Source organism: Ostrinia furnacalis, unplaced genomic scaffold (genome assembly GCF_004193835.3).
Source record: "Ostrinia furnacalis isolate ACB-3 unplaced genomic scaffold, ASM419383v2 OfSCF0922, whole genome shotgun sequence".
Lineage (NCBI taxonomy): Eukaryota > Metazoa > Arthropoda > Insecta > Lepidoptera > Crambidae > Ostrinia > Ostrinia furnacalis.
The window spans coordinates 235,435-262,361 of record NW_021131161.1 but is presented as its reverse complement, the minus strand read 5'-3'; the positions used below and the strand labels follow the sequence as shown (position 1 = coordinate 262,361).

At 35.5% G+C, this 26,927-nt stretch overlaps 3 protein-coding genes across 5 annotated transcripts; 2 read left to right on the top strand and 1 right to left on the bottom strand.

Moving 5' to 3' along the window:
- LOC114350603 (uncharacterized) lies at positions 1-21,502 on the top strand. The gene is made up of 4 exons (XM_028301464.1): positions 1-140; positions 3,487-3,704; positions 15,750-19,153; positions 20,359-21,502. The coding sequence occupies exons 2-4, from the start codon at positions 3,495-3,497 to the stop codon at positions 21,272-21,274; spliced, it is 4,530 nt and encodes a 1,509-aa protein (XP_028157265.1). The 5' UTR covers positions 1-140; positions 3,487-3,494; the 3' UTR covers positions 21,275-21,502.
- LOC114350590 (uncharacterized) lies at positions 7,868-13,902 on the top strand. Its single transcript, XM_028301433.1, has 2 exons — positions 7,868-8,086; positions 10,263-13,902. Exon 2 carries the CDS (start codon positions 10,271-10,273, stop codon positions 12,857-12,859), a length of 2,589 nt encoding a protein of 862 aa, XP_028157234.1. The 5' UTR covers positions 7,868-8,086; positions 10,263-10,270; the 3' UTR covers positions 12,860-13,902.
- Positions 21,503-23,358: 1,856 nt separating the features above from the next.
- Hp1b-l (heterochromatin protein 1beta-like protein) lies at positions 23,359-26,435 on the bottom strand. Of its 3 annotated transcripts, XR_003655707.1 has the most exons (7): positions 26,328-26,435; positions 25,789-25,879; positions 25,366-25,489; positions 25,081-25,227; positions 24,495-24,679; positions 24,124-24,271; positions 23,359-24,083 (listed from the first exon to the last, which is right to left on the bottom strand). XR_003655707.1 is itself a non-coding variant. In XM_028301434.1 (6 exons), the coding sequence occupies exons 2-5, from the start codon at positions 25,876-25,878 to the stop codon at positions 24,501-24,503; spliced, it is 540 nt and encodes a 179-aa protein (XP_028157235.1). In that variant the 5' UTR covers position 25,879; positions 26,328-26,435; the 3' UTR covers positions 23,359-24,271; positions 24,495-24,500. The 3 variants fall into 3 exon arrangements, 2 of the variants coding, with proteins under 2 accessions (XP_028157235.1, XP_028157236.1); XM_028301434.1 differs by having other exon boundaries at positions 23,359-24,271; XM_028301435.1 differs by lacking the exon at positions 26,328-26,435 and adding an exon at positions 26,021-26,135 and having other exon boundaries at positions 23,359-24,271.
- Positions 26,436-26,927: the final 492 nt, after the last annotated feature.

The window sequence follows — 26,927 nt, the reverse complement described above, 5'->3', positions numbered from 1 at the left end:
TTGTTGCAAAACAGTCTGCTTTGTTGATAAAAAATAACTCTGTATGTGCAAATACCAGCTACTTCCACGGTTACCAAGCACGGAGACCATCTCATTGGAATCACATAGAAGGCTTAGATTAATTTGATCTAAGATAGAAGGTAAGATTTTAAGAATTACAAATTATTATGCAATGTTTTTTATTCCGGCCTATTCAACGGAATGACGTCAAAAAAACTTATTACTCATCAAATCAGTTTACAAAACTCACTTGCTTGGCTTGTTCAAACGTAGGTACCTACCTACTTACTTACTTACCCAACCTTATTTCCAACTAGCTTTTGCCCGCGGTTTCACCCGCGTGAAATTTAGTTTGTCACAGTTGGTCATAAATTATAGCTTATATGTTATTCTGGGCTATAAACAATAATACTGTAAAGTTTCACCAAAATCCTTTCAGTAGTTTTTGCGTGAAAGAGTAACAAACATCCAGACATTCTCATTTATAATATTAGTAGGTAGGATAAAAGTTAATAAAATATCTGTTGACGTAGGTAATGGTCTTGGTATAGTCGTTCGTTTCAGCGAATGACGTCCACTGCTGGACAAAGGCTCCAAGGTTTTCCACAATTAACGGTCCTGCGCTGCCCGCACCCAGGCTCTTCCCGCGACCTTCACCAGATCGTCGGTCCACCTAGTAGGAGGCCTGCCCACGCTACGTCTTCCAGCCCGTGGTCGCCACTCGAGAACTTTTCTGCCCCAACGTCACAATAGTCACAAAATATAGGTAACTACTTAATCCTTTGAAATTGCCGTTTTGTATTTTTTTTAACAAATCAGTTCTTTATTTGTAAAATAAAATTGTGTCTTGATAGAATAAGATTACATTACGAATGCAATGTGATGATAACATTGAGCAACCTGTATGACCTGTAGCTGCACTATGTTACGATAATAAAAAAATTGCAAATTGCGTAGTCTGAGGAAACAGGTAAAATTACGTATTTTTTCACGTAGTTAGGTGAGTATTACAGTAAAAACAATGTTTTAATCTATCCGCCTAGGGTGCCTAGAACGAAAAGCTAGGTGCTTAAAAGGTTGCAGTGTTACCACTTGAAAACAAAAGAATATAACACTAACACCTCGGCCTTGGCCAGTTTCCATTACATCAGTCATTTTTTAAAGTTATTCAATACTACCTATATTTTTTAATTCTGATAAAAACTGGCCATGTCAAATCTAACCTCCTTAAAGTCTCAAATTTTTAAATAACAGCAATATTATTATACAGTGTGAGTCACGTTAAAGTGTACATATGAACATAGATGAAACTAGACATATTTTTATCGACAAAAAAGAGGTCAAAATTTTTTTGAGATTTTTTTTAAATTTTTTATCGAATTTTTTTTCTTCCAATTACTTATTGTAAAGAAAACGTAATAACTTTTAAACTAAGCGGTATATCCTGATAAAATAAAAACAGTAATAATGCTAAATAACAGGCGATACTAATAAAATACATAAAATACACAAAAAAGGCCAACAAATAATAAAAAATGATACTTTTTGAAAAAAATCTTCTTATAAATTCGTGTTTTTTTGGTTATTTGATAAATTTCTCTAAAAAATGCCCTTATAACCGGTGGTTTTTATTACTTTGTATTATTCTCTATCGTATTACCTTCGTAAAACCAAAAATCGCATGTCTCTATCCCTATCACAACGTTTGCAATGATCGTTTGAAGTAAGCCTCACCCGGCGCGCCATTCAACGCTTCGTTAACAACGAAACTGAAAATGGCTCTAGATTTGTAATTTTGATTAAGACAATTTAGATTTCAAATAAAAACAACAGATTTCGAAGTAAAATAAGCATTTTAGTTAAAACTAAAATCGTCTCTACCTGTAGCGGAGAATAATGTTGTGGCAGGCCTTTGTTCAAACGATCATAGCAAATGTTGTGATAGGGATAGAGACATGCGATTTTTGGTTTTACAAAGATAATACGATAGAGAATAATACAAAGTAATAAAAACCATCTGTTATAGGGGCATTTTTTGGAGAAATTTATCAAATAACCAAAAAAACACGAATTTAAAAGCAGATTTTTTTCAAAAAGTATCATTTTTTATTATTTGTTGGCCTTTTTTGTGTATTTTATGTATTTTATTAGTATCGCCTATTATTTAACATTATTACTGTTTTTATTTTATCAGGATACACCGCTTAGTTTAAAAGTTATTACGTTTTCTTTACAATAAGTAATTGGAAGAAAAAAAAATCTATAAAAAATAAAAAAAAAATCTCAAAAAATTTTTGACCTCTTTTTTGTCGATAAAAATAGATCTAGTTTTATCTATTTTCATATGTAGGTACACTTTAACGTGACTCACACTGTATTTCTCTGAATGGGATTAAAATATAGACCAAAACTAAAAAGACGATGAAGTCTTGTCTTTTTTAAATCCATCAAAAAATGGCTGAGAAATTTATTATTTAAATTACCTAGGTACATCATATTATTTTCGCGTGGAACTCAAACATAGGCGGTGCCGTGATGTCACGCCACGCGTTCTAGTTTCAAAAACAATGCTTACCACCCTTGCGTTGTCGAGAATAATGAAACTAAAGTCAAAGTCTCCTTTTTTTACTAAGAAAGCATCTTGAGACACCCTGGCTGAAAAATTAAAATCTACTAGATTTAAAAAAAAATGGAATTGGATATTTTTTTGTCACTTCTTTTTCAGTTATTTTCCAACACAAGAAAAACCAGGTCGTTAAAGTATGATTAATGTATTTGCATTGTATTATTAGTATTTGAGCTATTCTACAAAACGAATGTAAATTTATTAGTCTACGTTTATTAGTTTCGACGTAATTGTTGAACAAAGATACCCCTTCCCAGCGGTTCCATAGCGCGGCTAGTCGGAATAGGTTGTGTGATTCATTCAGGCAGTTATTTTAACAGCGAATTAACCTTCATGGTCAAAAAGTCGTGAAATTACTGACTTTTTGGAATCTTTATAACCGTTTGAGCTAGTTTCATGAAAGGGCATCTATGTGTACTTATAAATCGGTCAAAACCACTTTTGACTGGAAAAATCAGTCAAAAGTGGTTTTGACTGATGCTCTTGGTTAATATCACTTTTGATTTGACTGATATTTCCAGTCAAAAGTGGTTTTGACCAAGGGCGTTAGTCAAAACCGCTTTTGACTGCAAAAAATCAGTCCGGTTTTTGCCATTAATTTGGCTACAGAACCCTAAAAACATGAAAGTGTCTATTTTAAAGTTTATTATTTCATACTTACCTACTCAATAAGCGTAGGTAATAGCTTATTCGAGGGGGATTGTGATTTGTTTTTTTTATTACGTAAGAGTGACAAATATTTTGTCAGGTTTTAGTAGGATAAGACAGTTTATTGAACTAATTGAAAATTATTTTGCAAGTAGGTACATGTAGGTGGTTGGTCCTACTTCTATAAATGAAAAATCTTCTTTCTTTTTCAGGCTTCAACATGGCATCAGTGGTGTTAGAGGGTGAGAACCTAGGAGAAAGGCATCGTCACTTCAACAGCTTAGTGAAAAAGGCCATTGCCGATCAAACTGTGTTGGAACCCATCAACTATGACGACCCAGACGTCGACAACCTTTTTAAGATTGACGTCGCCAGCACTACCAGAAATGTGGAGTACGTACTACAGGTCCTGACATCCGAAGACATGCTGTACGTATCTAGGGCAATCAAAAAATGCACTTGGCTCATAACCGATGACCAGTACGCTCACATCATCAACCCTAAATACCTGAAAGATGAACTTTTCCCAAAAATGACCTCTAAGGGTAAGAGCAAATTGATTCTCGCCATAAGACTCCATCTACGGGACCCAGCACGCGTTGAAGCGTTCTACGAATTCTACGCTGACGACTTGCAAATAGCTCAAAAATGGCTCCCATACTGCTCTCCAGAATTCATAGAAAACATCGTTTCGAAGCACGCACGCGAAATCAAATCTCAAACGTTAAAACGCCTGTGTGAAATTTCCTTCAAGTACTTCAAAATATACGCAACAGCTGAAAACACCGGATATTTCAGACAAGACCACCTCAAAATTACAATGTTTCTATTGAACGATCACACTGAAGAATATCTTGACATCATAGAATCGCTCAAGAAATATGATGTCCCAAAATTTAAGAGCAAGGCCACTGAAACAATAATGCGGAAGTGCCACGACAGAATCGTAAAAAACTTCGTGAATTATGCTTTCTGCATCCACCTTCCTACTTTCGCCAAACATTTGAAGAAGGAGATAATTGAAGATTTTCTAACTCAGCAGGCTGAAAATAAGAAAATGAAACATTGGGTTAAATTCGAAAACATTAAACACTTCGTTCAATACTTACCGATTGACAGGAGGTTCGAATTTGTTAGGAAACTATTCATTGATAAAGAGAAAGAGGAGAATAAATCGGATACTGTAAATCTAGAAGACGACGCGTTTTGTGACGACGGTGGAGCACAACCTCGCATGCAACTTTGCAGCATGAAGTTGTCATCATCAAGGCACATCTCGGCTAGCAATGCTCATATTTACCGTTGGTATCGCTTTGCTCCATTTGAATCGGCTTTTAATGATTTGAAAAAGTTGATTCGCGCCGAATCAAATCCTGCTGAACGCACTGCTATGCTGTCAATTCTATTACATTGCACCAGACGCAATCCACGACATATTCAAACTCTCTTGCAATTTTATCGCGAAAAGCATATTAATGAACCTTTTAAGTTCAAAGTTCAATTTGCAAACACCTTCATATCTTTGAACGCAATACACCAGTTTGATGAGAACACATGGAATACTCTCAATGACATATTCACTAGTATGGAAGTTTACATAGAATCTGAAAACAGTGTACCGTTCTGTGTAAAAGCGATTATAGTATACAAACTCCTTCACAACCAAACCATCCCTGAAATAATTGAAAAGAAGCATACCTTTGATACTTTTGAAGATTATCGAAAGAAGCTTAATGAGAAAGAGCAGAATATACTGTTTGATTATTTATATAATCTTGAACTTAAAAAGCTAAACAAAGAAGTTACAAATGAAGTAGATATGATTATTACCATTGGAGCTTTGAATAATATTCTAAAACTGGTTACAGCTTGGAAAAAGAGGGTCGAAGATTACCCTAAAATATTTGAGACCATTAGGTATTTGATCACAATTAAAAAGGAAAAATCGTGGAAAACTAGCCTTTCGGACCTATATCAAGCACAGAAATTACTGAGGCGAAATCTATTTGAAGATTCCCTCGCTTTAAAGCAAACCGATGAAGTGTGTGTTAACGCGCTGAAGCACGACCCTGGTCTCTTAGACCGCTACGAAGCTGAAATTGCAGCAATGCGCTCAAATGACGCCATTTCCTTGAGGAAATCACTGGGAAAACTGAGGATTTATTGGGCGAACTCTTTAGCTCAAACATGGATTGAAGCATACAAAAATCAACTTGAGAAGCCGAACGGTCATAAGGCTGCCATAAATGGCATATGCATTCTTTTACCTCGTAAGCAGTTTTTCGAAGTGGTCGCAAATTATGCTCCAGTTGAAACTAAAATTAATTGGAGTGACACAGACGCAACACTGCTAAGCTTAAGGAAGAATATAGCCCAGCAAATGCAATTTGTTAGACCACCACCAAATCTAGAAGGCATTTTGACTTATGCAAAGGAAGACTACCTTCAGTATGCGCTGCCTTCTCTCAATGCCATTTTGTACAACATGAGTTCCGCTAATACATCAGAATGTATTCAACGTCTGGTGAACGCGCCAGTTTCATTGCAAAAACATGGCATACGGCTCGCGTTTAATAAATTGCAACTTTCCGAAATCAAAGATCTCATTCATAATATTTGGAAAAATTCTAAAAACTCTTCTATAAAAACGGTGTTGTTCAAACAAACGTATGATCTTTTGATTAAAGAAAAAAATGAATCAAACATCAACCAAATTTGGGAGTTGCTCAGCAATTTCATTGATAAGTTATCACAGGAGGAGAACCGGATTATATATCTCACACTAGGTAACGTAAAAAGTTTGCCCATGCCTGTACGACCTGCATGTTTCGTCAAAAGTTATTTATATTTGATATCACTCCCCACAAAAGCAAACTGTGAACCGATCATAAAATCCTTAGAAAGTCAAGCTGTTGACTTTATTGAGCTCCTGGAACCGGCTTTTGTAGAAGACGTGTTATTGAAATCTACAGCAGAACTTATGGCCGAGACAAATGTTTATGATATGAAGCTTACGACAAGAGTACGACTGCTTACGTCATACATACTTTCGATCAAAGATGAAGAAACACAATATAAAAAATATGAAAAAGTTTTACACCCGGTCTTGGAGAGCTGTTATAAGTCATGGGGACAGAAGAAGGATAAATCCTATGTGGTTAGGGATAACTGCAAGGTTCTGCTAAAAGATCTTCTAATCTACACCAAAAAACATATACAGAAGACGGCTACAGTCCCGGCAAAAATGTTTAAAGATATTCAAACGAAAATTGTAGCTGCATTGGCACCTGAAGAAAATTATGCAATATTGTCTTATTGGAATATAACAGTTTTATTTGTAGAATCTGTAGCCAAGTATTTGAAAGACCTAGAGAAAGAAAGTTCAGCCGAAAAATCTGGTGATGAGCAGGTAAAACTGATGAAGACGCCATGTTGTATGCCGGGTTGTGAAAATCAGCCCAACGACCCAGAATGGGAAAAAGCGTGTTCAAAAATAGCAATGTACTTCGGAGAAGCGTGTTTGAACTTTTTGAAAACTGATATTTCGTTCGAAAACCGATCTATTTTCACCATCTTCGCTTCATCACTCTGCGAGGTATTCACGAATGTGGATTTTGAAAGTATTCATCGCCTCAACACATTCGTACCTATGCTTGCTGACAGTAATATTATAGTGAGTTACTTGGTAGTCCTCGAAGCGCTGCGCTCTACGTATTCCTATGGCCAGAAACTCGAAGTGAAACAAACTATTATTGATATTATTAAAACGCACCCGTCTACAGAAGTAAAAATACATTACCATATTGTGTTTAAAAATTACTTTCTGAGAGAGATGGAATNGATACCTTACGTTATCATAGGCGGCTGATATCTAGGAATGCTGCAAGAAGGTGTTCATTATTTGAGAAGGCTAGTCTAATGTCGGTTATAAAAATTGCAATACTGTCAGCAGTGCTCCTACCTTTTCTGAAGCCAAACTGGAAATTACTCAGTAGACCTTTACTTTCTACAAACCATTCAAGTCTATTTTTAATAAGGTGCTCAGCTAATTTTAAAAGAACAGAGGATAATGCTATTGGGCGATAAGAGTCAGCGTTGGATGGAGATTTATTTGGTTTTAAAAGATAGGAATAATTTCTTGAATTTTCCAATGAGAAGGAATGTTTCCGGACTGCATTATAAAATTTATGAGAGAAAGATAATAAGTTAAAGTTGAATCATTTAAATTGACCAGAAAAGAATAAGGAATTCCATCAGTGCCAGGTGCAGAATCTTTCACATATGAAAGAATACCTTTCAGCTCTGAAAGATTTTAAATCCACCTGTGTGCTCCAATGTTATTGAAGGCGCTTTTACACTGCGCGGAAATTAGATAAGTTAAGTCAAAAAAACACAGTCGGGTGGGGATGAAAAATGAATGAATTTCATCCCCACTAAACTGTTTTTTTGACTTGACTCGGCTAATTTCCGCGCAGTGTAAATCCGCCATTACGTTTCCTCTCTTTTACTCTTTACGTCTTTATTATTCCTTTCGCTCTACGCTACGAACGCACGAGACTGGCCGATCTGGACCGATCGATACAGCCGGTTGAGCCGAACAGCGCTTCACGTAATCACGTCCTCCGCCCACCTCCCGAGGCCCCCCGAGCCTCGGCAAGCAAGCAAAGCAATCTGTCTGGCACTTTGTTCGAGAGGCCGGTCTTGTTGCAAAACAGTCCGCTTTGTTGATAAAAAATAACTGTGTATGTGCAAATACCAGCTACTTCCACGGTTACCAAGCACGGAGACCATCTCATTGGAATCACATAGAAGGTAAGATTTAAAAAAAATATTAAGCAATGTTTTTTATTCCGGCCTTTTCAACGGAATGACGTCATACAAAACTTGTTACTCATCACATCAATTTACAAAACTCATTGGCTTGGCGATATGTATTCCTATGATGATTCTTAAATTATTCTTTTTTGTTCCAATTTCGTATCTATTACCTACTTACCTAATCTGCCCAAACTTATTCCCAATAAAAGTTAATAAAATATCTGTTGACGTAGGTAATGGTCTTCGTATAATAGTCGTGGTGGGTAGGCAAGCCTATAAAACTGGCCGTCTTGTATTTTTTTAACAAATCAGTTCTTAATAATATGTCTTGCTTGATAGAAAAAAATTAAATTTTAAAGGAATGAATTGTTGGCGTTCGCGTTGTGATGATGACATTATGCCACCCTACGCTACGATTGCGTAGTCTAAGGAAATAGGTAAATTTATTTTTTCACGGAAACTAACGCTCATTAGGATGCGCTGTTTTTTTTATCAACAACGAGGAAGCTCTTGGCCTGTATCTCACTCACCTGCTGATGGTAATGTTTTTAATCATTTGATTTTATTGTTGTTATTTTTTGCATAGTAGGTGGGTAGGTAACTGTTAATGTTAATCTATCGGCCTAGGGTATAGGGTGCCTAGAACGAAAATAGGTGCTTAGTAGGTTGTAGTGTTACCACGTGAAAACAGAAGAACATGTGAAACATTAAGGCTGGGTTGCACCATCTTACTTTAACTTTGACAAACGTCAAAAATCTGTCAAACTCCATACCTACAAAAAACACCGGTTATCGTTATAATTACCGTCAAAGTTAGGTGGCCCAACTCAGCCTAAGTAATGCAGTCGCACTGATGCTAATTTATTGCAAAAATAATGAGACTGGCCAACTAAATCATACTATTATAAATGCGAAAGTTTGGTTTTGAAGTTTGGATTCTGGATGTTTGTTACTCTTTCACGCAAAAACTACTGAATGGATTTTGATGAAACTTTACAGTAATAATGTTTATAACCCAGAATAACATGCTATAGGTAATTTATGACGATATATTGTGACAAACTAAATTCCACGCGGGTGAAGCCGCGGGCAAAAGCTAGTGATAGGTAAATAATTGTCCGATTTTAGTGATGCTTTTTTGTTCGATGGTAGATCCTACTTGCCGTTTGGTCCCATATGTGTACAATTTAATTTAGTTTAATCGTTTTTATTAGGATTCCGTAGTCCTGACAAGGAACGATCAACAAACAAAGATCAGCGAGAGTTAGCGCGTTACCTACCGAATTGAGAACCTCCTCCTTTTGTTGAAGTCGGTTAAAAAAGATTTCATACAAAATTGCAAACTGGGTCACAACAACACTCACAACAAACTAATAATAAGCTTTCCCCAAGTAAAATAAACGACTACGAAATTTTGCGTGCGTTAAAAGAAAATACAGGAAAAAAAAGCGTTCGGAAAATTTTCTACAAGAAAATTAACATTTGTCTACAGTGAAAAAAGTCGATCGGATTTTTTTATACAAGAAAATAAAAATATCGGAAATGCATCTAAAAAATCAAATTTTTATGAGCATGATGAATAGAATTTTTTCGGACTCAGATTACAAACACTGATTGATATTTTTGGAGTCGATGCCGGTTTTAGTACGTTTCTTGAGCTTGGCATTTCGCAGACTGGCATCGACTCCAAGAATATCAATCATGGTCATAATAATAATAATGTCCTAATTAAATAAATAACGTAAAATTATTTTTCTACTTTTTTGGAGATTTTTAGTCGTTTTTTGTCCTTGCCGCCACCTATTACTTAGTTCTATTTATATTTAAATCTTGATATTGCCATTGGCCATTACGTTAAAATCAGATTTTGTCAAGTAAAAAAAACATGAAAGTGTACTAATTTCGATTTTAATGTTTTTTTTCATACTTACCTACTTAGGGCTGATTTTACCATCCTCGGTTAACTTTTAACTGAAGAATATGTTTGCCACATTGACAGTTTCAGTATGGAAATATTATTATGTCAAAATGATAATTTTATTCTTTAATTAAAAAAAGTTATCCGACGATTGAAAAATCAGCCCTAAGTGTGATAAATATTTTATCGGGTGTTAGCATTGTTAGTGGTTGGTCCTACTTCTATAAATGAAAAATATTCTTTCTTTTTCAGGCTTCAACATGGCATCAGTGGTGTTAGAGGGTGAGAATCTAGGAGAAAGACATCGTCACTTCAACAGCTTAGTGAAAAAAGCCATAGCCGATAAAACTGCGTTGGAACCCATCAACTATGACGACCCAGACGTCGACAACCTTTTGAAGATTGACGTCGCCAGCACTACCAGAAATGTGGAGTACGTACTACAGGTCCTGACATCCGAAGACATGCTGTACGTATCTAGGGCAATCAAAAAATGCACTTGGCTCATAACCGATGACCAGTACGCTCACATCATCAACCCTAAATACCTGAAAGATGAACTTTTCCCAAAAATGACCTCTAAGGGTAAGAGCAAATTGATTCTCGCCATAAGACTCCATCTACGGGACCCAGCACGCGTTGAAGCGTTCTACGAATTCTACGCTGACGACTTGCAAATAGCTCAAAAATGGCTCCCATACTGCTCTCCAGAATTCATAGAAAACATCGTTTCGAAGCACGCACGCGAAATCAAATCTCAAACGTTAAAACGCCTGTGTGAAATTTCCTTCAAGTACTTCAAAATATACGCAACAGCTGAAAACACCGGATATTTCAGACAAGACCACCTCAAAATTACAATGTTTCTATTGAACGATCACACTGAAGAATATCTTGACATCATAGAATCGCTCAAGAAATATGATGTCCCAAAATTTAAGAGCAAGGCCACTGAAACAATAATGCGGAAGTGCCACGACAGAATCGTAAAAAACTTCGTGAATTATGCTTTCTGCATCCACCTTCCTACTTTCGCCAAACATTTGAAGAAGGAGATAATTGAAGATTTTCTAACTCAGCAGGCTGAAAATAAGAAAATGAAACATTGGGTTAAATTCGAAAACATTAAACACTTCGTTCAATACTTACCGATTGACAGGAGGTTCGAATTTGTTAGGAAACTATTCATTGATAAAGAGAAAGAGGAGAATAAATCGGATACTGTAAATCTAGAAGACGACGCGTTTTGTGACGACGGTGGAGCACAACCTCGCATGCAACTTTGCAGCATGAAGTTGTCATCATCAAGGCACATCTCGGCTAGCAATGCTCATATTTACCGTTGGTATCGCTTTGCTCCATTTGAATCGGCTTTTAATGATTTGAAAAAGTTGATTCGCGCCGAATCAAATCCTGCTGAACGCACTGCTATGCTGTCAATTCTTTTACATTGCACCAGACGCAATCCACGACATATTCAAACTCTCTTGCAATTTTATCGCGAAAAGCATATTAATGAACCTTTTAAGTTCAAAGTTCAATTTGCAAACACCTTCATATCTTTGAACGCAATACACCAGTTTGATGAGAACACATGGAATACTCTCAATGACATATTCACTAGTATGGAAGTTTACATAGAATCTGAAAACAGTGTACCGTTCTGTGTAAAAGCGATTATAGTATACAAACTCCTTCACAACCAAACCATCCCTGAAATAATTGAAAAGAAGCATACCTTTGATACTTTTGAAGATTATCGAAAGAAGCTTAATGAGAAAGAGCAGAATATACTGTTTGATTATTTATATAATCTTGAACTTAAAAAGCTAAACAAAGAAGTTACAAATGAAGTAGATATGATTATTACCATTGGAGCTTTGAATAATATTCTAAAACTGGTTACAGCTTGGAAAAAGAGGGTCGAAGATTACCCTAAAATATTTGAGACCATTAGGTATTTGATCACAATTAAAAAGGAAAAATCGTGGAAAACTAGCCTTTCGGACCTATATCAAGCACAGAAATTACTGAGGCGAAATCTATTTGAAGATTCCCTCGCTTTAAAGCAAACCGATGAAGTGTGTGTTAACGCGCTGAAGCACGACCCTGGTCTCTTAGACCGCTACGAAGCTGAAATTGCAGCAATGCGCTCAAATGACGCCATTTCCTTGAGGAAATCACTGGGAAAACTGAGGATTTATTGGGCGAACTCTTTAGCTCAAACATGGATTGAAGCATACAAAAATCAACTTGAGAAGCCGAACGGTCATAAGGCTGCCATAAATGGCATATGCATTCTTTTACCTCGTAAGCAGTTTTTCGAAGTGGTCGCAAATTATGCTCCAGTTGAAACTAAAATTAATTGGAGTGACACAGACGCAACACTGCTAAGCTTAAGGAAGAATATAGCCCAGCAAATGCAATTTGTTAGACCACCACCAAATCTAGAAGGCATTTTGACTTATGCAAAGGAAGACTACCTTCAGTATGCGCTGCCTTCTCTCAATGCCATTTTGTACAACATGAGTTCCGCTAATACATCAGAATGTATTCAACGTCTGGTGAACGCGCCAGTTTCATTGCAAAAACATGGCATACGGCTTGCGTTTAATAAATTGCAACTTTCCGAAATCAAAGATCTCATTCATAATATTTGGAAAAATTCTAAAAACTCTTCTATAAAAACGGTGTTGTTCAAACAAACGTATGATCTTTTGATTAAAGAAAAAAATGAATCAAACATCAACCAAATTTGGGAGTTGCTCAGCAATTTCATTGATAAGTTATCACAGGAGGAGAACCGGANCAATACTTTTGGCCAAGGCTGTATATCTCACACTAGGTAACGTAAAAAGTTTGCCCATGTCTGTACGACCTGCATGTTTCGTCAAAAGTTATTTATATTTGATATCACTCCCCACAAAAGCAAACTGTGAACCGATCATAAAATCCTTAGAAAGTCAAGCTGTTGACTTTATTGAGCTCCTGGAACCGGCTTTTGTAGAAGACGTGTTATTGAAATCTACAGCAGAACTTATGGCCGAGACAAATGTTTATGATATGAAGCTTACGACAAGAGTACGACTGCTTACGTCATACATACTTTCGATCAAAGATGAAGAAACACAATATAAAAAATATGAAAAAGTTTTACACCCGGTCTTGGAGAGCTGTTATAAGTCATGGGGACAGAAGAAGGATAAATCCTATGTGGTTAGGGATAACTGCAAGGTTCTGCTAAAAGATCTTCTAATCTACACCAAAAAACATATACAGAAGACGGCTACAGTCCCGGCAAAAATGTTTAAAGATATTCAAACGAAAATTGTAGCTGCATTGGCACCTGAAGAAAATTATGCAATATTGTCTTATTGGAATATAACAGTTTTATTTGTAGAATCTGTAGCCAAGTATTTGAAAGACCTAGAGAAAGAAAGTTCAGCCAAAAAATCTGGTGATGAGCAGGTAAAACTGATGAAGACGCCATGTTGTATGTCGGGTTGTGAAAATCAGCCCAACGACCCAGAATGGGAAAAAGCGTGTTCAAAAATAGCAATGTACTTCGGAGAAGCGTGTTTGAACTTTTTGAAAACTGATATTTCGTTCGAAAACCGATCTATTTTCACCATATTCGCTTCATCACTCTGCGAGGTATTCACGAATGTGGATTTTGAAAGTATTCATCGCCTCAACACATTCGTACCTATGCTTGCTGACAGTAATATTATAGTGAGTTACTTGGTAGTCCTCGAAGCGCTGCGCTCTACGTATTCCTATGGCCAGAAACTCGAAGTGAAACAAACTATTATTGATATTATTAAAACGCACCCGTCTACAGAAGTAAAAATACATTACCATATTGTGTTTAAAAATTACTTTCTGAGAGAGATGGAATAAATAATAAGAGACAGTTGTAACTAAGTACTTATTATACACTAGCTTTTGCCCGCGGCTTCACCCGCGTGAAATTTAGCTTGTTACAGATCCCTCTGAACACGTGGTCCGACTGCTTTGTCCGACTAATCGGACCACGTGAACTTTTTTTTCCTGTTGGTTCGATTAAGGAGTCGGGTCGGACTGGCCGACTCGTAATCCGGGGAACGCGGGTTCGGTCCCCGCCGCCGCTCGACTATTGCGGTGAGCTCACTCGTGATACAAAGTCAAAATTTCTTTATTTGTTTAGACTAATAAATAGTTCTTACAAATCGTCATTTTGCCCTTAACAAGCATATTTAAGCTTAGTACGAGGGGCTAACGGGAGTATTAGTAATTTGTATAATAAGAATAACAAATTACTAATAATCTTTTAAAAAAAAAAGATACTTAACAGAAAAATAAAATACATACTTAAAATGACTTGTACGTCCTTCCAACTCCTAGTTAATTCAGAAATATTCAGAAATAGTCCTGCCTACCGTTATCATAATTTTATGTTTTTAATTTTCATACAAAATAAATTTTATAAAATCAGATTTGTAGGTAATGAGAAATAAGTACTAGGTATTTTCAACCTTTTTGATAGGTTTTATTCTTAAAATATCTGCGGAATTACTTAATACTAAATCGCAACCATCACGTAAACCTTATTTAAATTATACTCGTAGTATTTATTTATTTATTTATTTAAGGCTCATAAAACAAGTTACAGTCATATTCAGGCATAGATAATATTCCATAGATTAATCTAAACCGCAACTCTAAACATGTGTGCACAGAATGAATTGAAAATTATGAAATTCACTCACTACAGACTCACTCACTCTGCTTTTTTGCACTTTTCTCTTGCTGATTGATCTGAAAATGAAAAAAAAAGTTCAGAATGTAATTGTAAAATATAGGTAGTTAGGTAAGTAAGCTGGTAAGTAGGCATACCTATGTAAAACCTTGACAAAAAGAACCTTTGTCTTTCAAATTGTATTAGATTAGGATGTGCTTATTAGTAAGTACTGTATAATAACATAATAGAATTAATATTTTTTTTTAGGTTTTGAATAAGTTTTAATGTTTCAAAAATAAACTAAAGATTGAAATTTTGTCTGAGTTTTTCCTGTTCGTCTGAGTTTTTTTTTAATTTAACTTTATCTAAAAGTTTATTATCAGATTAGATAGGCTATTAAACAAGGTTTATTTTAATATAGAATTTTAGTTATTTAGGTTTAATTGAAAAAAATACCTACCTATCCCTAGACCATGTTGATGTGTGTATGTTTTCCGAACAAAATAAAATATAAATAAGTTTTTTTTTAAATTAAATGTGTACCTAGTGTGAAATGAAAATATAGTAGATTAACTAGCCTACCTTAACTAAATAAAAAATATGAAAAAACTTGCATTTAAGATTCGGCCAAACCAACGCGATCACACGCGATCAGCCGGCGAGCGGCGATGGCGGTAAGCAGGTAAACACAGTATCAAGTACATAAAATATGGTTTTTGTCACAGATCGTCATAAATCATAGCCTATATGTTATTCTGGGTTATAAACAATAATACTGTAAAGTTTCATCAAAATCCGTTCAGTAGTTTTTGCGTGAAAGAGTAACAAACATGTTGACATCCATACTGTCCATACTTACAAACTTATAATATTAGTAAGAAGTAAGAAAGATTGTGAGAATATCAAAGAATAATTTCTTTTAAAAAATATCGTGGAAAGCCAATCCATTTTATGCATAACGTGTTTTCAATTCAGTTCACATTCAGCAAAGCATACACATAGGAGGATAGGATACCTTNTACGTATCTAGGGCAATCAAAAAATGCACTTGGCTCATAACCGATGACCAGTACGCTCACATCATCAACCCTAAATACCTGAAAGATGAACTTTTCCCAAAAATGACCTCTAAGGGTAAGAGCAAATTGATTCTCGCCATAAGACTCCATCTACGGGACCCAGCACGCGTTGAAGCGTTCTACGAATTCTACGCTGACGACTTGCAAATAGCTCAAAAATGGCTCCCATACTGCTCTCCAGAATTCATAGAAAACATCGTTTCGAAGCACGCACGCGAAATTAAATCTCAAACGTTAAAACGCCTGTGTGAAATTTCCTTCAAGTACTTCAAAATATACGCAACAGCTGAAAACACCGGATATTTCAGACAAGACCACCTCAAAATTACAATGTTTCTATTGAACGATCACACTGAAGAATATCTTGACATCATAGAATCGCTCAAGAAATATGATGTCCCAAAATTTAAGAGCAAGGCCACTGAAACAATAATGCGGAAGTGCCACGACAGAATCGTAAAAAACTTCGTGAATTATGCTTTCTGCATCCACCTTCCTACTTTCGCCAAACAATTGAAGAAGGAGATAATTGAAGATTTTCTAACTCAGCAGGCTGAAAATAAGAAAATGAAACATTGGGTTAAATTCGAAAACATTAAACACTTCGTTCAATACTTACCGATTGACAGGAGGTTCGAATTTGTTAGGAAACTATTCATTGATAAAGAGAAAGAGGAGAATAAATCGGATACTGTAAATCTAGAAGACGACGCGTTTTGTGACGACGGTGGAGCACAACCTCGCATGCAACTTTGCAGCATGAAGTTGTCATCATCAAGGCACATCTCGGCTAGCAATGCTCATATTTACCGTTGGTATCGCTTTGCTCCATTTGAATCGGCTTTTAATGATTTGAAAAAGTTGATTCGCGCCGAATCAAATCCTGCTGAACGCACTGCTATGCTGTCAATTCTTTTACATTGCACCAGACGCAATCCACGACATATTCAAACTCTCTTGCAATTTTATCGCGAAAAGCATATTAATGAACCTTTTAAGTTCAAAGTTCAATTTGCAAACACCTTCATATCTTTGAACGCAATACACCAGTTTGATGAGAACACATGGAATACTCTCAATGACATATTCACTAGTATGGAAGTTTACATAGAATCTGAAAACAGTGTACCGTTCTGTGTAAAAGCGATTATAGTATACAAACTCCTTCACAACCAAACCATCCCTGAAATAATTGAAAAGAAGCATACCTTTGATACTTTTGAAGATTATCGAAAGAAGCTTAATGAGAAAGAGCAGAATATACTGTTTGATTATTTATATAATCTTGAACTTAAAAAGCTAAACAAAGAAGTTACAAATGAAGTAGATATGATTATTACCATTGGAGCTTTGAATAATATTCTAAAACTGGTTACAGCTTGGAAAAAGAGGGTCGAAGATTACCCTAAAATATTTGAGACCATTAGGTATTTGATCACAATTAAAAAGGAAAAATCGTGGAAAACTAGCCTTTCGGACCTATATCAAGCACAGAAATTACTGAGGCGAAATCTATTTGAAGATTCCCTCGCTTTAAAGCAAACCGATGAAGTGTGTGTTAACGCGCTGAAGCACGACCCTGGTCTCTTAGACCGCTACGAAGCTGAAATTGCAGCAATGCGCTCAAATGACGCCATTTCCTTGAGGAAATCACTGGGAAAACTGAGGATTTATTGGGCGAACTCTTTAGCTCAAACATGGATTGAAGCATACAAAAATCAACTTGAGAAGCCGAACGGTCATAAGGCTGCCATAAATGGCATATGCATTCTTTTACCTCGTAAGCAGTTTTTCGAAGTGGTCGCAAATTATGCTCCAGTTGAAACTAAAATTAATTGGAGTGACACAGACGCAACACTGCTAAGCTTAAGGAAGAATATAGCCCAGCAAATGCAATTTGTTAGACCACCACCAAATCTAGAAGGCATTTTGACTTATGCAAAGGAAGACTACCTTCAGTATGCGCTGCCTTCTCTCAATGCCATTTTGTACAACATGAGTTCCGCTAATACATCAGAATGTATTCAACGTCTGGTGAACGCGCCAGTTTCATTGCAAAAACATGGCATACGGCTTGCGTTTAATAAATTGCAACTTTCCGAAATCAAAGATCTCATTCATAATATTTGGAAAAATTCTAAAAACTCTTCTATAAAAACGGTGTTGTTCAAACAAACGTATGATCTTTTGATTAAAGAAAAAAATGAATCAAACATCAACCAAATTTGGGAGTTGCTCAGCAATTTCATTGATAAGTTATCACAGGAGGAGAACCGGATTATATATCTCACACTAGGTAACGTAAAAAGTTTGCCCATGCCTGTACGACCTGCATGTTTCGTCAAAAGTTATTTATATTTGATATCACTCCCCACAAAAGCAAACTGTGAACCGATCATAAAATCCTTAGAAAGTCAAGCTGTTGACTTTATTGAGCTCCTGGAACCTGCTTTTGTAGAAGACGTGTTATTGAAATCTACAGCAGAACTTATGGCCGAGACGAATGTTTATGATATGAAGCTTACGACAAGAGTACGACTGCTTACGTCATACATACTTTCGATCAAAGATGAAGAAACACAATATAAAAAATATGAAAAAGTTTTACACCCGGTCTTGGAGAGCTGTTATAAGTCATGGGGACAGAAGAAAGATAAATCCTATGTGGTTAGGGGTAACTGCAAGGTTCTACTAGAACATCTTCTAATCTACACCAAAAAACATACACTGAAGACGGCTACAGTCCCGGCAAAAATGTTTAAAGACATTCAAACGAAAATTGTAGCTGCATTGGCCCCTGAAGAAAATTATGCAATACTGTCTTATTGGAATATAACAGTTTTATTTGTGGAATCTGTAGCCAAGTATTTACATGACCTAGATAAAGAAAGTTCAGTCGAAAAATCTGGTGATGAGCAGGTAAAACTGATGAAGACATGTTGTATGCCGGAGGATTGTGACAATCAGACCAACGATCCAGAGTGGGAAAAAGCGTGTTCAAAAATAGCAACGCACTTCGGGGAAGCGTGCTTGAACTTTTTGAAGACAGATATTTCGTTCGAAAACCGATCTATTTTCACCATCTTCGCTTCATCACTATGCGAGGTATTCTCAAATGTGGATTTTGAAAGTATTCATCGCCTCAACACATTCGTACCTATGCTTGCTGACAGTAATATTATAGTGAGTTACTTGGTAGTCCTCGAAGCGCTGCGATCTACGTATTCCTATGGCAAGAGAATGGAACTGAAACAAACTATTATGGATATTATTAAAACGCACCCATCTACAGAAGTAAAAATACATTACCATGAGTCTAAAAAATACTTTCAAGAAGAGATGGAATAAATTAGAGACATTTTATTCCCTTCGATATAACTATAATATTAATCTTGTGTCACAACAGTAGCATATTTAACTATTTATTATATTTAAATACAAGCACAAGTTTTTATCATACTAATGAAACTGAAAAATCGTACATAAATAACCAAGTCTTTATCAATTTAAAATCAGCATTTATTAATATAACAATCAGATTACTGTAGATGTTTTAATTGTTGCAATACGATAAGAACTTTAATATTTATCTTGGTCTCCTATAGAAAATAAGCATTTTATGTGTATTAAAATCATATTCAAATTGTACTCGGCTGCTTTTTTGTGTTTACTGGATATTTTTTGAATATCCATTACTCAAAACTATTCAAAATAGGGATAAAAAAATTCGACGAATACCTATTATTTTTTAGATTTTTTATTACGTTTTATATTTCTTATTTATTTTATAGTTTTAAGTTAAAGTTTACTCAGTTTTCGGATATGCTTTGTAACTTTTAGACCTGCTTAATATTTGCATTTATTCTGTGTCTAATAAAATACGTGTAATAATACATAAAAAGGTACCTACCAGTCTTTACGATAGCCCGGGATAAACGTGGAAGGGTAACTTGTACGAGTTTAATAATATGTAGTAGGTAGGTACTTACTTGATTACAATAAAGTTTTTGATCTACAAATTTTTTTCATTAATTTTCCCTTCTGGGCCTTGCATGGTGCCTAACTTTAACAAAAGTCAAAATTCTGTCAAACTCCATACAATAGCACCGGTTAAAGTTATAGCACGGTAATACTATCTATACAGTATTCCAACTCGGCCATATTTTTGAAATAAATGTCAACACTCGCGCGGAACGTCACCGCATGACAACATGCGATAGGGCTACAAACTTGCAGACCCTATTTTCATTACATCTGCCTACTTTGAATTTTTATCTAGTACTAGCTGACCCGGCGAACTTCGTACCGCCTTAGCGTAGAGATTTACTTAATATTTTTTTCCGTAAGAACCATCCTTGGACTTCCACAAACATTAAAAAAAAAGAATTATCGAAATCGGTTCAGCCGTTCACACGTGATGCCGTGACAACGCGAAACGGGTTTCATTTTTATATATGTTACGGTCAAAGTGATAAATGTGAAAATTATGAATAATCGCCGGTTATTATGAATAATTACCGCATGATTTGGTAAATGTGATTAATATGAGGTCATTGCTGGAACCTGCTTTTGTAGAAGACGTGTTATTGAAATCTACAGCAGAACTTATGGCCGAGACGAATGTTTATGATATGAAGCTTACGACAAGAGTACGACTGCTTACGTCATACATACTTTCGATCAAAGATGAAGAAACACAATATAAAAAATATGAAAAAGTTTTACACCCGGTCTTGGAGAGCTGTTATAAGTCATGGGGACAGAAGAAAGATAAATCCTATGTGGTTAGGGGTAACTGCAAGGTTCTACTAGAACATCTTCTAATCTACACCAAAAAACATACACTGAAGACGGCTACAGTCCCGGCAAAAATGTTTAAAGACATTCAAACGAAAATTGTAGCTGCATTGGCCCCTGAAGAAAATTATGCAATACTGTCTTATTGGAATATAACAGTTTTATTTGTGGAATCTGTAGCCAAGTATTTACATGACCTAGATAAAGAAAGTTCAGTCGAAAAATCTGGTGATGAGCAGGTAAAACTGATGAAGACATGTTGTATGCCGGAGGATTGTGACAATCAGACCAACGATCCAGAGTGGGAAAAAGCGTGTTCAAAAATAGCAACGCACTTCGGGGAAGCGTGCTTGAACTTTTTGAAGACAGATATTTCGTTCGAAAACCGATCTATTTTCACCATCTTCGCTTCATCACTATGCGAGGTATTCTCAAATGTGGATTTTGAAAGTATTCATCGCCTCAACACATTCGTACCTATGCTTGCTGACAGTAATATTATAGTGAGTTACTTGGTAGTCCTCGAAGCGCTGCGATCTACGTATTCCTATGGCAAGAGAATGGAACTGAAACAAACTATTATGGATATTATTAAAACGCACCCATCTACAGAAGTAAAAATACATTACCATGAGTCTAAAAAATACTTTCAAGAAGAGATGGAATAAATTAGAGACATTTTATTCCCTTCGATATAACTATAATATTAATCTTGTGTCACAACAGTAGCATATTTAACTATTTATTATATTTAAATACAAGCACAAGTTTTTATCATACTAATGAAACTGAAAAATCGTACATAAATAACCAAGTCTTTATCAATTTAAAATCAGCATTTATTAATATAACAATCAGATTACTGTAGATGTTTTAATTGTTGCAATACGATAAGAACTTTATATGTTACGGTCAAAGTGATAAATGTGAAAATTATGAATAATCGCCGGTTATTATGAATAATTACCGCATGATTTGGTAAATGTGATTAATATGAGGTCATTGATGTGTGTATAAAACTAAATAGGCGGCTTAGGGGTGGCCCAAGGGCCACCCCCGCCGCACCCTAACCTATTTTTCGCTTTAAATCAAAACATTATGTTATAGGCATCATGGAAAAGTAATATTATGCAAGAAACATTCCAAACTCATTATGCCAAATTATATTAATATATGATGTCAAAACGTTCAAAAGTTTGGCTGTACACGAGCACGTACACAAGATGTTGTTCTCTTTTATGAAATTTGATAGTACTAAGGTTGAATGATTAAATAATCACTGTTAAATGTGATTAATTTATCACTTTTACCGCGACTGTCGGTAATTATTCATAATAACCGGTTATTATTAATAATTTTCAATTTATCACATTTACCGTAACATATATATAGACTGTGAATGTATTTTGTGATTGTAATTTTTATTTTATTTTGACAAACAAAATACTTTGTGAATGAAATAGGATAAAAATGCATGTTATTTTGTCATTAGTAGATTTAATTAAAAAAAAATATTTGTGTTCAAGTTTAGTAACAAATCTCATTAATTTATGACCGTAAAATGTACCTATGCGTCTCGCTCGACTTAGGCGTACTAAATGTTTGTTTATTATACAGGGTGTTAGGTAAATGGGTTTAAAAGCCGACACTAGCCCATGGTATATAAATGGTATGGTGAAGTCAGAAAATTGATATTATCATTTTAATCATTTTAATTTTCACACAAATCTGATTTTATAAATTTTATTTTGTATTCAAATAAAAAAAAATGAGGATATCACTGACTTCACCATAGGTAGGTATGTTAACATGGTCTAGTGTCGGCTTATAAACCCATTTACCTAACACCCTGTATAACTAGCTACTTGTAATTAGTTTTATAAAAAAAGAGCGCTTACTGTTTGAAAAACAACACATCGTCCGTTTATTACTGTGACACATTCGCGACACCCCCGACTTTTGCATGTCGAGCGCATACCGAGATTTGAATTTCGAAGGAAAGCTCGCGTTTCATCCGTTTATATGAAGTTACAATACTGTATGATAGTATTACCGTGGTTATAGGTAGCAACTAAGGTTCTTTATTCCACTTTCCGATTGAAGATCTCAATGGTCTAAGGCTGAGTTGCACCACCTAACTTTGACCGTAACTATAACGTTAACTGGTGCTTATTGTATGGAGTTTGACAGAATTTTGACGTTTGTAAGTTAAGTTAAATTAAGATGGTACTTAAATATTAGTTTTCGCCGCCCTGCCCACCTTTGCGAGACAAGCACACACATAAACAATATTATTTGGATTGTTCATGTAGTTGGTGTAGTCCGTAGCCGTAGCACAAAATAATAGTAAGTAGTCCGTTACACTTAGACACTCCCTCTAATTTGGGTTTAGAAATGTTCTCGTAGTCGTAAAGTTTACAAGGTGATAAAACGTTTTTTAGAAAAAATATGTACCAAATTTGGGACCTGACGGTGCGAAGTGCACCAGGTCAGCTACTTTTAAATAAAAGTTTGTTATATTGGCAAAACAGTTTTTATTGCCTGTACACTTACATCTAGGAATGATAAATCTAAACCGATATTCGATACAATCGAAATTATATAATTTTGGACATTGGAGATATTGGATAATTCATACAATAAAATACAGAATCTGTATGAGTATTACACACAAGTTTAGTGCCATTTTGATTTTATGGAATGATGATTTTGTGTTCGTTCGTGTTACTTTTTTTTAACGTTTTTATTACTCATGTTAACATCGCTGGTTTCTCTCTACAGTACAATTAACTGACAGAATTAAGACTGTACTAGAAAACAACAGAAGGTTCAATTTTCAATTAACATAGGGCCAATTTTCAGTTCACTATCTAGATAACAGACATTAGTCGGATGCATTTATCGCGTTATAAAAACTTACAAGTCTGGAACTGTACTTACAACGAAAACATTTACGTTCTCATTCAATATCTCTACCAACTTCTCAAAGATGTGATAGCTCACAATCTAACAGCCAATGCCATTGTGTAGTCAGAAAATCATTTTAACTGTTCCATACCTTTCTATTCTAACGCATATTTTATTTAAGTATACTTATACTATTCTTTCTACTTTTCCATAAACTATTGCCACCGTCCGACTTATCTAATTATACAAAACAATCAAATAATTCTGTACAGACAGTGCAACAATAACAAATTATTATTATGGTTTCAAAATATTCAAGCTTCTCGATGAGTTTCTTTTAATCAATGTGTGCCAAGCAGTCAATATTTAACAAATTAACTTATCTGCAGATGTCACAAAATTATTTTAATCAATCAACACCGTCTTATGTCAATACAGTAATTTTCTCAATATGTTTAGCCTAGGCGCAAACCACCGATTTTTCGTCGGGCGGTCGTTACTTTATTCGATCAGTTAATCAGTATGGAGATGTATGAAAGTGCGCACATTTCACCGATTGATCGGCCGACTCTTCATACAAATCAGAATCGGGCCCAACTATCGGCCGACTAAAAATCAGTGGTCTGCGCCTAGGCTAAGCATTTGCTATTAAACACCACTAAAATTATTCTGTTCATTCACAAACTTTTTGTTTCACAAATATTGCTCATACAAATTCCTTGAAGACAGTGATGATGATATCATGTTTATTGTTGCTCCTGAAAAGAAAAAAAAAAGGATAAAAATATTATAACTTGTAGAAGCTTTATAAATAATCTGTTATTAATATTTTGACTTTTGTTTTGGGATAACCGTGCGACGGGCGGCCGCAGTGAGGGTGCGAGCGCGACAGCAATATAATTACGCGCGAGCGATAAGGATGGGTAGCTTGGGGTCATTGGACGAAATTATATTTGAATTTAAAAATTAAACCTCGCTTACCTTAATTTAATCTTCATTGTTGGCCTCGTCGGGCGCGGGCGTGTGCCACGTCAGCCGCTCCTCGTAGAACTGGATGACGACCTGCGGGCAGCGCACATTGGCCTGCTTTGCGGGGACCAAGTCAGCCTCGTCTGTACCCTGCCACTTCATTAGGAACATCAGCTCGCCGCTGCTGTCTGTCGCACCTGCAAACAAAAGTTTTTTGTGAGACTGATGACATTATAATGACAAATAGAAGTAAAGTAGAATCTCGATTAGGGGCCTTTCATTTATTATGTAACACAATTTAGGGAGGGAGGGGGATCAACCATGTCTTATTTTTTCTTACAAGGGGATGTGAGGGAGTCTTGATAGTTCTTACATAAGATTTCAAAAATGCGCAGTCAAAATTATACTTTGAAAAAGCGCGAGCAACCGCGCGAGTGCCGATTTTTGCTCGTATGCATATAGGTTAACGATTTCCATTTCATCAGCTGTTAGTACTGAAGACCATGACAAATTGTAATATCTGTAATCTGTATTATATTCGTCAGTATTTAGTTTTTTTTAAATAAAATATACATAATTTTAAACAGTTTATACCAACCAATAATTTTCTCTGGCTCCAAGCCCCGGTCAAAGCCTGAAGCTTTCTTGTCATCACTCTTGCTTTTTTTGGCACCTTTCAAGTCTGGAGTTGCTGCAGACGACTTGCGCTTTTTAGCATCCTTTTCAATTTTAGACACTTTGCCCTCTGAAAATGTTATGTATCATTATTTCTTTATTCAAATAACAAACTAGATTTCAATAAATCTAATTTCTAACATAGGTCCAATAAACCTTGTTGCTGGAATATTGAAAATTAGAAATAAATAAATCGAATTTATTTTACCTGCTTCTTTTTTTTTCCTTGCTTCCTCAAATGCTTGGATGAGGTCTGGGCAGTCAAGATTCTCCTCGGGTTCCCATGTGTTGTCAGCATCCGTGTAACCTTTCCATTTTAAAAAATACTCCACCTGTAATTGAACAAAGTACATTTAGTCATAACAAAGAAACTATGGTACATAAAAAGTGGCTTGAAATTCAAGGTCAGTGTCTAAATCTGTAGTTTCCTCATGCATAAACATGAGTAAAAATATATATCTCTATCATGCCGGTAAATTGTAAAAATTACATGGTAAAACGTATATCCTTAATGAGGAAGAACTTTTTAAGCAGGTAGATCTTTTATGTACAAGGGGTTACCAAATTAACATCAGATAATACCTAATAACAAGCTTTTGTTTGAAACTATTTTAAATTGCTCAAAGGTTACCTTGCCATTCCGAATACGCCTGTCCAGTACTTTCTCCACAGAGAATTCTTCTTCCACTTCTGGTTCACCTTCCTTCTTCTTCTCAGCCATTCTGTGAGGTAAAATAAAAATGAACAGCAGCAACTTACTTTCTTGAAATAGGAACAGATCAACAGAGAATCGGTCACATCTTTTACACATTTTCAGCAGAAACCTGAGGCAGAAACAAAAATTCTAGGCTCAACTTCCTAACCTTAGTTATAACTTTATAGTAATAATACTATCAAACTTTTCTTAAGAAAACTTGGAAGTCACCACCACTAATTCAAAGCCTTTCGATTACAAATTCCTAAAATCTTGTCATGCAAGATTCAAAAGCAAGCAACATTAAAAAAATAAACACAAGCTAACAGTCCCGCCATTTTGTTAGACGACGTACAAACAACAAGGAAATGCTACTGAAGTATTTTAACAACTTATCACGGTAAACACAGTTTTGAATCACTTTATTGTACTATTACAATTCAATAATAGAAATTCGGCAATAAAATTCTATTTACCTGTGTTTTTTATTTTCACAAAACTACAAAAACCGGCGAACCACAATGAGGCTAGATCACAGACAACGGCACTTATTTTTTAATTCAATTTCATTCATTCTTCATTCACGAACACAGTGAGATGGAAGTGACGGAACTAAGAATGAGCTACATACATTTAGCTCATGCTTTTTCAATATGAAAAACACTACCTGTCTTCTTGAAACTTAAAGAAGTTTAATAAATTCTTGTGTAAACTTGAGTATAAAAACTAGCTAAGTTACTTCATGCAAATTATGAGACGTTCCGAGAGTCCGGGACACAATCAGACACAACCCAGACACAACCCACACAACGTGACACCACAACTGGAAACAACAAGACGTGAGTAAGAATAATTCAAAAAATATTTCTAATTTAATTTGAAGAATTAAAAATAATTAGTGTCCGACCGAAACTAGTTTTACGACCGAAACCGAAACCGAAAACGAATTTCGGCAACGGTGTCTGTTTCGGCCGAAACCGAAACCGAAACCGAAACTTCCTAACAAGGATTATATTTTGAGGAAAAATAAAGAAAACGTTATTAGGGGTCATCCATAAAGTACGTCACACGTAAAG

Coding starts and splice junctions, on each gene's coding strand:
- LOC114350603 (XM_028301464.1), top strand. CDS start 3,495: ATGGCATCAGTGGTGTTAGAGGGTGAGAACCTAGGAGAAAGGCATCGT. Junction 19,154..20,358: donor TACTTTCAAGAAGAGATGGA/ATAAATTAGAGA, acceptor GATTAATATGAG/GTCATTGCTGGAACCTGCTT.
- Hp1b-l (XM_028301434.1), bottom strand. CDS start 25,878: ATGGCTGAGAAGAAGAAGGAAGGTGAACCAGAAGTGGAAGAAGAATTC. Junction 25,228..25,365: donor AAGGAAAAAAAAAGAAGCAG/GTAAAATAAATT, acceptor TAACATTTTCAG/AGGGCAAAGTGTCTAAAATT. Junction 24,680..25,080: donor GGAGCCAGAGAAAATTATTG/GTTGGTATAAAC, acceptor TTTTGTTTGCAG/GTGCGACAGACAGCAGCGGC.